General features: G+C 50.7%; 1 protein-coding gene across 3 annotated transcripts in view; it reads right to left on the bottom strand.

The window, feature by feature from the left end:
• Slc43a2 (solute carrier family 43 member 2) overlaps positions 1-15,565 on the bottom strand; it is a 44,622-nt gene that overhangs the window by 10,971 nt on the left and 18,086 nt on the right. For all 3 annotated transcript variants that reach the window (XM_055619637.1, XM_055619638.1, XM_055619636.1), the window contains exons 6-9: positions 6,137-6,229; positions 3,810-3,943; positions 3,523-3,725; positions 2,972-3,118 (exon numbers count right to left, since the gene is read on the bottom strand). In XM_055619637.1, coding sequence (XP_055475612.1) covers positions 2,972-3,118; positions 3,523-3,725; positions 3,810-3,943; positions 6,137-6,229 — 577 coding nt within the window. The remainder of the gene's footprint in view (positions 1-2,971; positions 3,119-3,522; positions 3,726-3,809; positions 3,944-6,136; positions 6,230-15,565) is intronic.

Here is a 15,565-nt window from a genome sequence, read left to right as displayed (position 1 = left end):
TACCAGGAAGGCACCCTGTTCACAGGGACTCTGACGTCAGGGTTCCCATCTTCAAAGAGACTTACAATTATAGGAGGGCGGGGATGAAAAATAGTTGACCGCTAAATGCTCCACCCTTACCCCACCAGTTTAGTCAAAAGGGATGTTTGAAATCTGAGGCAAGAAGTCTCTGGGCTGAGCAGACAGTACTGAGGGTGTTGCAGTTCCCCTAGGGACCACCCCCCTGCTTACCAGTTGCCATCACTTCATCGAGAAAGCAAAGGTGGGAAGGCAGAAAGGAGAGAGGTCAGCGACAGGAGTCCAAACAAGAAGGAAAGGGGCTAGCTAGTTGTTGGCTACCTAACGACACACACCCCACTTCCCACGAGACCCCAGAGCACTCAACAAAGGCCTTGCCCACTCCAGCTCTGGGGTCAGATGTGTGAGAGAGCCCAGCCTAGCTGATATTCTCCTGGCTGCTGGTTACTCATCACGGGCAGGCTGGTGAGTCAGGTCTGTGGCCCTAGCCAGGCACCATGATGGGGAAGTGGCATGCTGAAGGCAGAAGGCCTGGCAAAATCAAGAATTCTACCATGTGGCCCTGTGGGAAAGCTTCTCTGTCACTGTTACCTCCTGCTGCACTCAGAGAGAAGGAAAGGTCAGAGGATCGGTGCCAGGCACACTGTCACCTGACCCCACAGCTCTCCCTAGACAGCCAGTCTTCTTCCCTTACCAAATCCCTGGGGGCTGGAGACACAGGGGCAGAGCCCTGTCCACTATACCCCAGACTCCCTCTCCTGATCCCCTCTACTTCTTGAAGTTTATCAATGTTTTTTTTGTTTGTTTTGTTTTGTTTTGTTTTTTGAGACAGGGTTTTCTCTGCATGGCCCTGGCTGTCCTGGAACACACTCTGTAGACCAGGGTGGCTTTGAACTCACAGAGATCTGCCTGCCTCTGCCTCCCAAATGCAGGGATTAAAGGCATGCACAACCACTGCCTGGCTCTCCCCCCCCCCCCAAGATAAGGTCTCACTGTGTAGCCCAACTGGTCTCAAAATCATAATCTTCCTGCTTCAGTCTGCCTAGTGTCTGAGATTGCAGAAGTGTATCAGATGCCCATCTTTTTTTCTGTTTTGTTTTTTCAAGACAGGATTTCTCTGTGTATCTCTGGTTGTACTGGAACTCACTCTGTAGACCAGGCTAGCCTCCAACTCAACTTTGCCTCTGCCTCCCAAACGCTGGGATCAAAGGAGTGTGCCATGCAAGCTTCACACCCTCGGTCAGCCTCCGAAATCAACAGGAGACTTCCACGTGAGCAACAACCAGCATCTTTACCTGATGAGCTCATCCTAGTGAAAGGCTTTTATTTGACTGAAATACCAGAAGACTAAGCTGGGTATGATGGTAATGCCAGTACTTGGCTGAGACAGGAGGATCACCTCCTGTCTGAAGGTGACCTCGTCTACCAAACAACTTCCATGCCAGCCTAGGCTACTGCCTCTCAAAAAAAAAGAAAGAAAAGGAACGATGTGGTCCACACTGCAGTCAGAGCTACAGCACACTGAAGTAGGAGGTGCCTCGAGAGTCTGGGGAAGCGGCAGGAAAGGCCACCCAGGCACACTCTCTAACTCACACAGGCCTCCAATATGCTCCGTAACCTCAGATGGCTTTGAACATCCTATCTTCCTGCTCCTACCTCTGGAGTGCTGGGTGTAAAGGTACTCGGCACCGAGCCGATTTCTGTGGTGTGCTGTCGCGCATGCTAAGAGAGCACTCTCCCAACTGAGCCACATTTCCAGTCCAAACCCCATGTAGTTTTAAAAGAAACGTTCCAGGGTTATAAAGTTGGGAGATTACAGCTGGGTAGTGGTGGCACACTCCTGTGATCCTAGCACTCAGGAGGCAGAGGCTGGCAGATCTCTGTGAGTTCAAGACCACCCTGGTCTTCAGAGGGAGTTCCAGGATAGCCAGGGCTACACCGAGAAACTCAGTCTCAAAAAAAGAAAAAATAATAATAAATAAAAAAGAAACAAAACAAACAAACAAAAAAGCTAGGAAAATATCTTTAGACAAAGCTAAGGGTCATTTTCTCCTGAAGGACCCCGAGGCCATTACTGTGGCCTCATCATGATTTTCTTGCTCATTACATTCAGCATCCTTCCACTTTCTCTCCCCCACGGAGAAGCCAGAAGGTGCCTGAAGGTGAGAGCAAGCCTTCCTGTCCCTGCGGAAAACTGGTATTTGGCTCCTTGCAAGGACTGCATTATCTTTCCCTCAGTAAAAACAAGTTAGCCAACAAAAGAAAGTGGCAGGCTGGTGAGACGGAGAGGATTTGCTGAGTGTGTCTGTGCTGCCTGCTCTGGATGACTAAAGCTGAGTCAGCCGGGCCCTGGGGAAGTACTGACTTTCTCTTCAAAGCAAAGCCCCTCGCCAGCCCGAGACCTGCTGCTGTTTTCCTGTGTGTTATCGGTTGTTTCCCAGAGTGAACAAGCCTCAACTGGAGCTACTTGTTCCTGGGAAGCCTCTGTTTTCCCTGGTTCCCAGGGCAGGACAGAGCCTAGAATGGGCCCTCACTGACCAGAGTCCTCTGCCAGGACAAAGGTCCTCCCTCAGCCCCCAGGTTGTCCAAGCGCCAAGCCACCACTTCGGCTCAGGGATGTGGTTGGGAGGGGCCGGGCTGCTGTCTTCTGCTCTGGGCAGTGTTTTCAGTACAGACACCGCCCTCAGCCCTCCCTGCTGGCACTGGAAACACACATACCCCACACCCTAAACACACGGAGCTATTTCAGTCCTCTCTCTCCTTAGCAGGGAAACCCTGATGGGGACATGAAAGAACAGTCAGGCTGGCTGTGACAAAACCGCCCTGACCAGCCAGCAGAGTCTCAGATACAGCCCTACAGATCTGGCTTAACAGAGTAACACTTCAGCTGGTGGGGCCAGTGACAACACTGCCCTACCCTGGCGGGACACACCAAGGCCCAGGGGACACTCACCTGTCTTCTGGTCTCCGCTGACCAGGAATTCAAGGATGCTGTTCATGGCCCCCATGTAGAAGATGAGCCGCAGCTGTGTGACACACATGGTGACCAGGCTGAGCAGCAGGATGGGGCTGAACACGCTGTGCATGAATGAGGGGGCCGCTGTGGGAAGAAAACATGAGACTCAGGACCAGGACACGTGGCCCATCTAACATCCGGGCCCTGGGAAAGGGAAGAAGGCCCAGTATACAGGCTGTGCCGGAGGTGAGGGTCCAAGAAGAGCCCTGTTGAGGTCTGTGCTGAGCCTCATGAGCAGCCTCCCTAAGCTCTGTGAAACTCAGCACCTGTGGCTGTAAAATAGGCTGGATGGTACCTCTGCCCCTTTTGAGACAGAATAGGTATTCGGGGCCAGAATGCCCACAGAGCCTCAGCCCATGTTTGCTAATCCAGGAAGCCCTGGCCACACCTGTAATGTGAATGAGGGTTTGCTGTCGCCCTCCCCACCCCCACCTCCTGCCCCAGATCTCCAGGCCAACTTGGAAGGTGAGAGCCAATGTGTTGGCTACCTGCAGCATCAGGCTGGCACTTCACCTCCAGGTCAACAGTGGACAGGCACAGCTTGTGGCCCTCCTGCAGGGCAGCTTGCTCCTTGCTGCTCCTCATGGAGCTGCCCACGCTCAGGCGGCGCCCCACTGTGGTCACCTGCTTGTAGAACTGCTTCCCTGTGATCTTGTGGTCAAAGCCCAGCCAGCTGAACTTGATCTTCACCCTGGTGGCCACAGGACAAGTGTTTGTTGGTGCTTCCTAGGACCCTGGCTGGAGGGCGTGTAGGACAGAGAGCACGCCTACTTACGTGTAGTCCATGTCTTCTGGGCCTGGGAAGGGCTCAAGTGGCCAGTTGAAGAAACAGTTGAGGAAAACCAGGCCAGAGCAGCCGGCCCAGACCACCAGGATGACAATGAAGGAGGCACCAGCATCATAGATTAGCTGTCAGGTGAGGGAGAAGTATTATCAACGGAAGCCAGAACAGGCACTGGGAAGGGGCACTGGGAGCTCTCGCTGTGCTGGGCTGTATGAAAAGGCACAGCCTTGTGAGCTGAGCTGTTCAGCTATAGAAACTCACGTTTTGGCAATCCCAACCTGTCTGCCCCTGGAATCCAATTTGAACCAAATGTCACCATTAAAAGGTGATGATCACCTTATCACGGTCACGCCTGTCTTACTGGGTCAAAGGCAACAGTGCTGGCTAAGATTTTTCTGCTCCTTCTGAGGGTTTTTCTTCTTTGTTTTGGAACAGATTCTCATGTAGCTCTGGCTGGCTTCAAACTCCTGATCCTCCACCTCCAGAGGACAAGCACAATCTTGCACTGATTTTTCTCTAGTCTTAAAATACACCTGCAGGAGCTCCGAGTCTGACCAACACCTCCCCTCTAGCTCCTCATGAACTAGGCACAGACACTACTCAAGACTGCTTTGGCCAGGTTGAGTGATGATCCTGGCAGAGGGCAGCTGGCTGTGCATTTTAGCACCAATTGTCACCATTTCCTTTTCTTTTCCTCTTCTCTATTTTCCGTTTATTTTTCACAGTCCTAGAAATTGAACTTACGACCTCCTGTGGGCTTGCCAATTGTCTGCCAGTGAGCTTTACTTAGGGCCCTTGAAAAACTATGAAACAGGCTAGAGAGATGGCTCAGAGGTTAAGAGCACTGGCTGCTCCTCTAGAGGACCAGGGTTCGATTCCCAGCAACCACATAGCAGCACCCAAGTGTCTGTAACTCCGGTTCCAGGGATCCACTGTACCAGCCACATGGTACCCACATGCAAGACCCATACATAAAATAGTTATTTCATTATTTATATAGCATTCTGCCTGCATGTTAGCCTGCATGTCAGAAGAGGGCACCAGAGCTGGGCAGTGGGGTGCACACCTGTAATTCCAGCACTCGGAAGGCAGAGACAGGTGGATTTCCGTGAGTTTGAGGCCAGCCTGGTCTACAAAGCGAGTTCCAGGACAGTCAGGGCTACACAGAGAAGTCCTGTCTCGAAAAACAAAATAAAACAAAACAAAAAAGAGCACCAGATCTCATTATAGATGGTTGTGAGCCACCATGTGGTTACTGAGAATTGAACTCCGGACTTCTGGAAGTGCTCTTAACCTCTGAGCCATCTCTCCAGCTCATAAATAAACAAATCTTAAACAAACAAACAAACAAAACAAAACAACAACAACAAAAAAAAAACTATGAGACAAGTACAGATTAACTTGCCCAGGTTGCCCTTGAACGTGCTTTGTAGCCAAGGAAAGCCCTGAACTTGCCATCCCCTCCTGTCTCAGCTTCCTTAGTAGTCATGATTCCAGGCCTGTGCCCCTAAGCTTGTCTTGATCATCCTCATTTTTTGCAGACCCAATGTTTGGGTCTGCTAAGTGCCCTGGCATGTAGCTGCCAGCTACCTCGGTAAAGGCCAGCAGTTATACACAGAGGACATTGAACTTTTCTGCTTCCTCCACCATCCAGGAGCAAGAGAAAGCTCACAGGAGGGCTGGCCAAATTCCTACTACCCACCACAGGGATCCCCAGGTTCCCAGCCTCCACTTGTGGCGCCCTCTCATCATGGCATGTCTGTACCCCTAAATTCACCTTCTCCTTGATGCCAGTGCTCAGGGAGGAAAAGTCTCTGGTGGCATCCTGAGAGAGTAACAGAATAGGGGAGGGAACTGAGACTAGGAGATTTCGAGCCTAGGCTCCTTCCTGATCCCACGTGACTTCCACAGGCTCAGAAGCCTGCCTGGGAGGGAAACAGCTGAACCAACTTGGCAGACAGCAGAGCTCCGGCTGGCTAATGGGGAACAGCAGCCCAACATCAACAGGCTGGAGGCTCCCGGGACCGGAGACAAGCTCACCCACCCCGCTTTCCCTTCCCCATCCAGTCTGGGGTCACACACCACAGCACATCTCAAGCCCTCCTCTCCCAGGGGCCCCAGTGGTTTTCTTTTCTTGCGCCTGTGGCACCAGGTGCATCCTGCCCAGGTGGGGGGGCAGCTGAGGGGCCGCCACTAGTGCTCACCATGACTTCTCTCTTCAGAGAGGCTGCAGAGGCCTAAGCCAAGGTCTCTGCCCAGATGCTAGGGAAAAGTACCATTAGGGGAGGCGAAGAGACTCCAGCTGGCCACACCCTCACCTTGATTCCTGGGAAGGTAACCGCCGAGGAAGCATAGGATCCAATCATCAAGGCAATAAATGTGGACCGAAGGTCACCGAACATATTGGGCAGCTAAGGGCATGGATGGAGGAAAAAAAGGCTTAGGTCACAGGTGTGTCTCGCCTTTTGACACTGTGACACAACACTGTCATCTGCAAAATTCATACCAGAGAACTATGCAATTGAGGTTACAAAAGTGGCAAGAAAGTCTCCTTTTAGGTAAGCTTATGTGTTGGGCTGCGATCATAGCTGTCCTGGGCCGAGTCTGGACTTGCCTGAGGGAGGAGGGAAGAGAGCAGCTAGCAATGGCCAGGCCTCACGTCTCACCTGCTCTCCCTCTGTGGAATTCACAGCATAACAGTCTAGGCAATTAACTGCACGATTTCCCTTCCCAGGCAGAGATAGAGAAGGGACACAGCATAAGGAAGAAATCCAACTCCAGAAGAAAAGACACAGCATTGACTGTCTGCTCATGGCCTCTACCACTCCTGACACAGACCAGGGCCCTTAGCCTATGTGAAGGAGGTATCACAGAGCAAAGTTGTGAGCCATAAGCACTCCTCAAAGGGAGAAAGCCCGTTAAAAATAAGAATCTATTTGGGGAAAAGAGTGTCATTTTATAAATAAAAATATCCAAAGAGTCCCCAGAAGACCAGATGCCAGCAAAAGCTGCTTTCGGTTTTGAGAGAATGTTTCTGCAAGGTGCCAATCACAATCCTGACAAGGGAGGTGGCTCCCATTCCTGCCTCAAGAGTTTTTGAGTGTAAGTAGAAGATTCTCTCCAACCCAACACTCTAGCCTGGGAATCATCTGGCACTTCCAGAAAGCCAAGATTGGGAAAGCTTAGGCAGTTTTTAACATGACCACTGTGAGCACGGGTGCAAAGCAAGGGCTCATCTGGAATGATCTCAAAGCCAAACCCAAATGACTCTGCAGAAGCTCAGGCCTGCGAAGATACACGGCCGGATCCATGGCTCCGCAGTTAAAAGCAATTGTTGCTCTTACATAGGGCCTGGGTTCGGTTCCCAGCACTGACGGGGCTCACAGCCCTCCTTAACTCCAACACTTTCTTCTGGCCTCTGTGTACTGCACACACGCTATACATACATTTGTACATGTAGACAAAACACTCATACACATAAATAAAATATCTTTAAAAAAAGGTGTCCCAGGCATGGTGGCACATGTTGTTAATCCCAGCGCTTGGAGGCAGAGGCAGTCTATCTCTGTGAGTTGAGGCCAGCCTGGTTGACAAAGTGAGTCCAGACAGCCAAGGCACACAGAGAAGCCCTGTTTCGGAGAAGGAAAAAAAAATGACAACAAGCCATGGATGGATTCTCACACCCTGGAGTAGAGCACAGCCTGGCCTCAAGCAGCCACAGCTCTTTTGGCATGAACAGTGCCACTGGCACCGGGGACATTCTTTTGAGAGTTATGTCTACCTGTGTCATTAAATTCAGCCAGTGTATGTGAGCCTAAACTACGCTCCTTTCCTCACTAAGATTCCCCCCAGAATCCCACACTCACCTAGGTGACTGAGGAGAGAGAGGTCTCAAAGTTCCCTGAGGCTCACAGCACGACCCTACCTCAAGACAAGAGAAGGCCACTGTGAGCCCATTCCTTCGCACTAAACTGGGGTAGCTGGAATGCTATGCCTGTCTCTCATTATTTCTGCCTGCTTCTGTTCATGATTAAATAAATAAGCAATGAACCTTATAAAATTTTTTAAATGTCTATACTCTGAAAGAAGCAGGGGCAGGAGGATCACTACCGGTGTGAGGAGGCCAGCTTTGTCTACATAGTTAATTTCAGGCCAACGAGGCTATACAGTAAGAGCCAACCTTAAAACAAAGGGAAGAGACGAGGTGTAGCTGTGCAAGCCATTAATCCCAGCATTCAGGAGGCAAAGGCAAGTGGATCTCTGTAAGTTCAAGACCAGCCTGGTCTACATAGCAATTTCCAGATAGATAGATAGATACATACATACATAGCCAGAGTGATGGCGGGAAAGGCACTTGCTGCCAAGGCTGACAACCTACCTTCAACCCCTGGGAGCCACACAGTAGAGGGAGAGAGCCAAGCCTCACACGCTGTCCTGTGACCTCCACACGTGCATGCACACAAGCCGCACTAGGGTGGCCGTTCTAGGTTAGGCAGTAACAAGGCTTGGGGGGAGCCCAGAGGGAGCTAGTATAACCTTCCAGAAGGAATAGACACTACAGCCCCTTTGGAAACAGTTGGTTTTTCAGACAGCTGAAACAAAGTAACCCGTCTAGTCTCCTCTAGGTACTCCTAGGAGATAGAGAACTATGTTTTGCACACCAGCGTTTAGGACGGCTCTCTTCCTAATAGCAAAGGTGGAAACAGCCCTCCAAGATGAACAGACAAACGAAAGGTGCTATTTACAGAACTGCCAAAAGGAGAGAAGAACTGAGTCGTGCTCCGTGGTGTGAGCCTGGGAAAACAGTACACGAGGGCTCAGGAGACCACACCTGGCTCCTTCCAGCACCCACGCGGTGGCGAACAACCACCTGAACTCCAGTTCCAGAGGATCCGATGCCCTTTTCTGGACTCCGTGGGCACTGCATGCATGCGGTGCACATACAAACATGCGCGCAAAACACCTTTCCCCAGATGATTTTCTTAAAAGAGCACGTTATATACGTCCATTGTCTGGAATGTCCCACGTAGACAAATTCAAAGAGTAGATTAGTGATAGGCAAAGGCCGGGGTGCAGGATTTTTGTTTGGGGTGGTGGAGTTGACTGAAGAGATGACTACACACCTCTGTAAATACATTAAAACACATTGGAGCAGGGCACAGCGCCTGCACTCTGGGAGGCAGAGGCAGGCGGATCTCTGTGAGTTCGAGGCCAGCCTGGTCTAAAAAGAAATCCAGGAGAGCCAAGGCTACACAGAGAAACCCTGTCTCAAAAACCAAAACGACACAACTGCACACTGGACTTGCATGCTCTAGGTGAAATGAATGCTAAACAAATTCTAGGTAATTAGTACTTTTCAGAATATTAGTAAGAAACAGGATAGTTTGGGGGGGAAGGAACATTAACAAATGTATAAGTCTTATGGTACAAAGCCAGGGTGATGAGCTAAGCTTTTTCCAAATTCTTAGCACAGAAGAAGCTTTTTCTCTTCATTCTAAACTTTCTGGGAGGGGTGGGAGGGGGACAAGTGAGGGGCATAGGAGACAAAGAAAATGTGACACGGCCAAGTGCACATGAACCCGCTCAGGTGAGCGCTGAGTTAACTGCTCCCTGCACACCTGCCTGGAAGAATGGGGCAGTTCAAGGGCACATTCCCATCCCAATGCGTGTTTTTAGGCAGCAAAATACACCTGTGGGAAAGGCGTCTGTCAGGAAGAAGCACTTCGCAGCAACTGCCTATGTGGAGAGAGGGAAACACTGCTGCAGGGGACTGCAGTCCACTCAGGAAGGGTGGAGAAAGAAAGATGATCAAAGAGGTCACGCAGGGAGGCCAGTACCCGTCCTCCTCCAGGCAGCATCCATGTAAACACCGAGCATGCACCCCTGCACACAGCTACTATCCCTCAGGGGAAATTCCCCACATGAGAATCCGCCCTGAACCTTCAGCAGGGCTAGGAAAACAGGCCAGAAAAGCAGAGCACGTGCTGACTGACCCTGTTCTTTCTTCTATCTTCATCTCAAGCCCACCATATCCGTTACCCAGGATAGAGGCCAGCGTAACAAGGGCCCTGCTCTGATCTCCTCACACCAGACTCCAGAGACAGAAGGGCAGTTCACCTGCTCATGATGAAATCATTTGCCCTGGGCAGGATGGATAGCTGCAGCTGAGCTCTCCCTCCTGGCTACCTGCCTGGAGCATTTCTGATCAGTTTTCTGAGACAAGATCTCCTATGATCCTTCAATCTTTCACCTGGCCCCTCCCAAAGTGCTGGGATTACCGGCATGGGCCACAGCACCCAGCCTCCTACCTGGAAGAGTGTTACAAAACCAAGAAAACTCATGTTATTTTGGCCAGCGTGCCCTTCTGAGGGGAGCACGGAGCCTCAGAGCAAACCACATTAAACAGCCTCCCGCCAACGCCCATTTCTTGCATTTTAAATTATGAATATTTTTTTTCTAATTATAAGAGGAATGCATGTCCACTATAAAACATTTGGAACAAAGACAACTTGTGGGAATTGGTTCTTTCCTTCCACTATTTGCATCCCAGGGACTGACCCTGGGGTCATCAGCCTTGGCAGCAAGTGCCTTGCTTCACCCACTGAACCATCTCACCAGCCCCACATACTGTTATACTTTCTCCTTCTTCTGACGAAGTTGCACTAAGTTGCCCAGGCTGATCTTGAACTCCTGGGCACAAGTCATTTTTCTGCTTTAGTCTTTCAAACAGCTGGGACTACAGGGTTGCAACACTGTATCCAACTAACCCTTCCCTCTCCCACCCCTCTTTAACTTCTCTTTTCTTTGAGACAGGATTTCTCTGTACAGTAGCTCTAGCTGCCCTGGAACTCCCTTTGTAGACCAGGCTAGCCTCAAATTCACGTAGATCCACCTGCCTTTGCCTCCTGAGTGCTGGGATTAAAGGGGTGCACCAGCTTCTTAACTTCCCCTTCTGTGTTGTTGCCAGTATTTTATATGTACGGGTGTTTTGCCTGCATATATGTCTACGTACATGCATGCAGGGACCCAAGGAGGCCAGGTGTTGGATACCTTGAAACTGGAGTTATAGATGGTTGAGAGCTGCTGTGTGGGTGCTGGGAACCAAACTCAAGTCCTCTCACAGAGCAGATACTCCTAACCATTGAACCAACTGAACCATCATCTCTCCAGCCCCTTCATATTGGTTTTCACTTTTGTATGTTTCTTTGTTTTGGTTTTTCAAGATTGGGTTTCTCTGTGTAGCCTTGGCTGTCCTGTAGCTTTGTAGACCAGGCTGGTCTCAAACTCACAGAGATCCACCTGCCTCTGCCTCCCTGAGTGCTGGGATCACAGGCAAGTGCACCTTGTACAATCACGTTTGTTTTTAAGATATGGTCCCATGTAGCCAGGTTAGCTTCATACTCCTATTAGGGGCTGGAGAGATGATTCTCTGCCACCACCTCCTAAGAACTAGGATTACAGGCATGTGTCTTGACTTTTCCTTTCTGATCTATTATTATAAAGTGTTTTCTAAACTATTTACTGTTCCTTTCTGACACAATTGAAAATAACTGCCTAGTAGTTCCTTATCTGGATGGTCTATAATTTAGGTCTCTGGTTTTAGACCATAGGTCCTTTTATATTTATTCATGCAAAGATTTAGTCTTTTGGGATGGGGGAGCGCAGTACTGGAACTGTAATGCAGAGCCTGTGCACACCTTAGAAAGTTCTCTACCACTGGGCTACATCTCCAGCATTCCCTTTAAACGGGGCCTCACCAATCTGTCCAAGGTGGCCCCGAACTCACTCTGCATCCTAAGCAGGGCTTTAACGAACGATCTTCCAACCCTAACCTCCAAGTCACTAGCATTGCAGGCCTTGCACGGCCAGGCCTGTCTAATTTGTTTTTAAAAAACAGGTTCTTACAATATTAGCTGTGAGGATCTTGAACTCATGATCTTCCTGCCTCAAGCTAGAGCATGAGCTTGAACTACCAGACTCGGCTCAATGACTAATAGTCCAGGTGTGTTTCAGTTTAGGGACGACCTAGGCTTATACTGGATGACACTGCTCTGTAGGGAGAAGGAGGATGTCCTTGACTAATGAAACCCAAAGCATAAACATCCTGACAACAGTTACAGAGCCAGGGCTTCCCTTTGGTACTGGTTACCTTGTACCTAAGTAGTAATGCTAATTGTGTTTTCTCCTTCAGGCTGCTTCCTTCTCTTTCCAAAGAGGTCCTGCCTGCCAGAGATTTCTCTCATTGGCTGGCTCAGGGGCGGCACCCTCAGATTTCCCTCCCATTAAATAGCACGTATACTAATAGCAACTATTTTTAGCACCTATATCTGTAACATCTTCAAAACCATGAAAGCTACCGTCTAAGTCTAAATGTTCCTTGTCATGTTCATTCACTGCTTACAAAACTCTCAGAGTCTAAACCTGGCACGGTGCTCACCAGCCCTCAGGAGGTAGAAGTGGGAGGATTAGAAATTCACAGTCATCCTCAGCCAGCCTATCTTAGAACAAAACATTTAAGAGTCAAAGGACTCCCTCAAGCTACTAACGGTCAAACTCAGGATTCAAAAGTGTAGCCAGTTCAAGGCCCGGTACAACCTTCTGTTTGGGTCTCAAGCCATTTCTCCTCACATGCCATCTTTCCCCTTCCATGTCCCTTATGAGGCATCCTGTCTGATTCTAGCTCACTGGGGATTAGACCTCTGCCCTCAGCTGACCTGTAATCCAGGGCCATCCCACCTCGGGACCTGAGTTTGTATACGGACTCTCCCTGTTTCTTCCAGGTCTGGGTTCCCTCTCTCTCTCTTAGTCTCTCTTCCTTCTGCCCCTGCCCAGTTCTGTCAGATAGAGCGGTGCCGAGAAGTGGCGGTGCCAGTGACGTGGTTAGTGCTCACTGAGTAGTAAGCTGACTTGCCTTAGCTGGGCTCGAGGGCATGCTGGAGGGAAACCAGCTCTGCTCCCAGAGAGAGAGCGGGAGCTGTGCTCCAGGCACACTCACAGGAAGGGCAGCTTCAGCACCTCTCCCAGCTCCATGCTTTCTGCTCACAGCCACTTTGCTGCCTCGGATTCTGCTAAGCAGAACCTGTCCTTCGTGCCTGAGCTCCTGGGCCTCCCAGTAGGCCTTCCCTCACCCTGATGACTCACCCTCCCTGAGTGCCTCAGCTGTACCATAAAACAGGCCCAGCTGTGTCACATTCCCACAGGGGAAAACAGCAGCTGCGGGCAGCCCCTCCCCTGGTGTTCAGGCCACTGGACAGGAATCCCCAGAGGCCACTGCCAAAAAGTTTGGACCTTTTTCCTTAGGGACCCTAAGAAGCACAAAGACGTGTGCATCTTTTCACAGGGAAGGCCGTGGGGTGAGTGACACTCCTTTTCCTAACCAAGGCTTCCTGGATCCATGCGCCCAGGGGATACACCCTGACTCTTGAATGAAGTTAGAGAAGCAGGCAGGGCGCAGGGGCTCACAGTGTAAGCCTGTGGTCGTTCAAAGGAATGAGTTTTTTCCTCAGGTGGCTGGCAAACACACCGAGCTCAGTAAAGCCTGTATAAGCCAGGACCCGGCCTACCTACCTAGTACAGACTATCTACCCAGGAACTAGTCTGGACAAGTGGACCCAGCAAAGCTGGGTCATTCCCTAACGGAAACAAGCAGGCTCCCCTCAGCACACATCACGGGGAAGGTCCTTGCCGGTCACCTTTCCGCTTCACTGGTGCAGGGTGCAGGGGGAACTGCTTTCTCCCAGCCACCTCCCGTTCCACCTGCCAGACTCAGATCTGTGCCGACACCCCTACTGCCTCCTGTCAACGCCTGCACGTGTCATTTGGGGAAAATCCATCAGGTAGAACCCCTCTGATGGGTCAAACTTCCCCAGGCCAATGCCATCAGCTCACTGCTTTGGCTTCCCAAGGCGTGGGTGGAAATAAGAAATCAGAGGTTAAGCGGGCTCTGGTCCTACCTACTTGGCACCTGGGCTGTACAGGTATGGAAGCAAATGAAACTCTGCCTGCCTGTAGAATGGGGCTGAGAAGGAAGGCTGCTGGACTCCCATCTGCTTACAGGGGCCGTTTGCTTCCACACCTGTCCCTTGGGTCCTTAAAGAGAGGGATGTGCATGTACTGTTTTCTTCACGCTCCAATCTAATTCCCCTGGGATCGTTTCTTCCTCGGGTTTAAAGCCAAACTTCAATGAACAAAATGGGAAAAGCTCACAGAGAGATTTTTTTCCCCCCTGGGCATTTTGTAACCACTTTTCTGTGAAGGTTCAGACCAGAACTCCCCATCCCGCCCACACTGACAAGGGTCAGGGTAATGAAGTGGAAAAGATATGTTCACAATTTTGGCTGCATCTGCTCCCATCTCTAAGCAACCCAGGCCCTGGACTGTGGGGTGGAGGCCCAAAGACGCCATCAGCCGCCGGCTGATGTTTGTGCTTCAGCTGATGGAGCGAGCTAAAGGGCTGTACAAACTAAAGACACTGAGCAAACAGACCAGAGTGTGCTGACCAGATGTCTGGGGGAGGCCAAGGCTCCACACCACGGGTGTGTGCCTGCACCAGTGGACTGGCGGGCCCCTCCCTCAGGGATGCCCAGGCTCCATGCTCCCAGAAACCTCAGAGAAACAGCTCTGACTGTTGGACAGCCTCTGAACCTTCACACTGAAGGAAAGGACTACCGCGGGGAGGACAGGGTGTAGACTCCCCAGGCTCTGTGAGGGTGGAGGGTGGGAGGTGAGAGTGGGTGAGGGTACGAGCTATGGGCCACCTCCTCCTGGTCTGTGAGGAAAAGGCATTTTGCCAAGTTGGGGCCCCTTCTCCAGCAATGGGTGTAACAGCCCACAGCCCATGTCACACAAAGCCCCTTGGGCCTGAGAAAGTCCCCAAATGAGGGTTTCCCTGACAACACATTTCCCCCACATTCCCAGGTTATCAAGGAGGCATTCTCTGTTTAAAAGTCCTTGCAGATTTGATTTAGAGAGTTCTAAAGGCAACCTTAAAAACTTCTTTGTCTCCAAAATGAAAACACAGATGGGGGACACAAACAGAAAGTGCCACTGTATGGCCAGCGCTGTGTCTCTAGGAGCTGGTCCTGACAGTTCTGCTTTTTAAAGGCCTGGGCTGTGTCAGAACCACATTTAGCACAGCTCAGCAGAAAGCGTCACCAGCCCAGGAACACTGCCTAACAGCGTCAGCCTATCCTCACTGACCCGCTTCCTACTCCCTCTGAGGAGAGATGAGGTCCCATGGGAAGCCTCGTGGGACCAGGGAATGTCCGAGCAGATCCTGCCAGCCTAGGGGGTGGAAAAGGCAACTCAAAAAGTGTCTAGAGAACTGGCCTGTACGACCTGGGGGTCTGAGGGGTGTTGATGCTCTGCCCTCAGGTGAAGAACAGTGTGGCTTCTCAGAGCCTTTAGACCAAAGGTTGGCAAATGTTTTCCATTTAGAACCAGAAAGTAAACATTTCTCTATGGGCCATATGGTCTCTGTCATGACAGCCTGAAACCCCTATGGCATGAAAGCATCCACAGACAGTATGTGAGTAAACAGGCATGATGTGGTTCAGGCAAGCCTTGTTTATATGAACAGGCAGAGGTCTGGAGATGGCTTGGGATAGCAGCTCACTGACCCCTGTACTCTAGGTCCAAGATAATAAAAGCCAGAGGACAAGCCCTATACTTCCCTTACAACGATGGCTCCCTCTTACCAAGTGCTTTACACAGTGCCCATTCACAAATAGCCTGAAGTGACAGCCCGG

This window comes from Psammomys obesus, unplaced genomic scaffold, assembly GCF_907164565.1.
Source record: "Psammomys obesus unplaced genomic scaffold, mPsaObe1.curated_primary_1811, whole genome shotgun sequence".
Classification (NCBI taxonomy): domain Eukaryota; kingdom Metazoa; phylum Chordata; class Mammalia; order Rodentia; family Muridae; genus Psammomys; species Psammomys obesus.
Note: the sequence above shows the minus strand (reverse complement) of the source record. Positions and strands in the feature narration are given on the sequence as shown.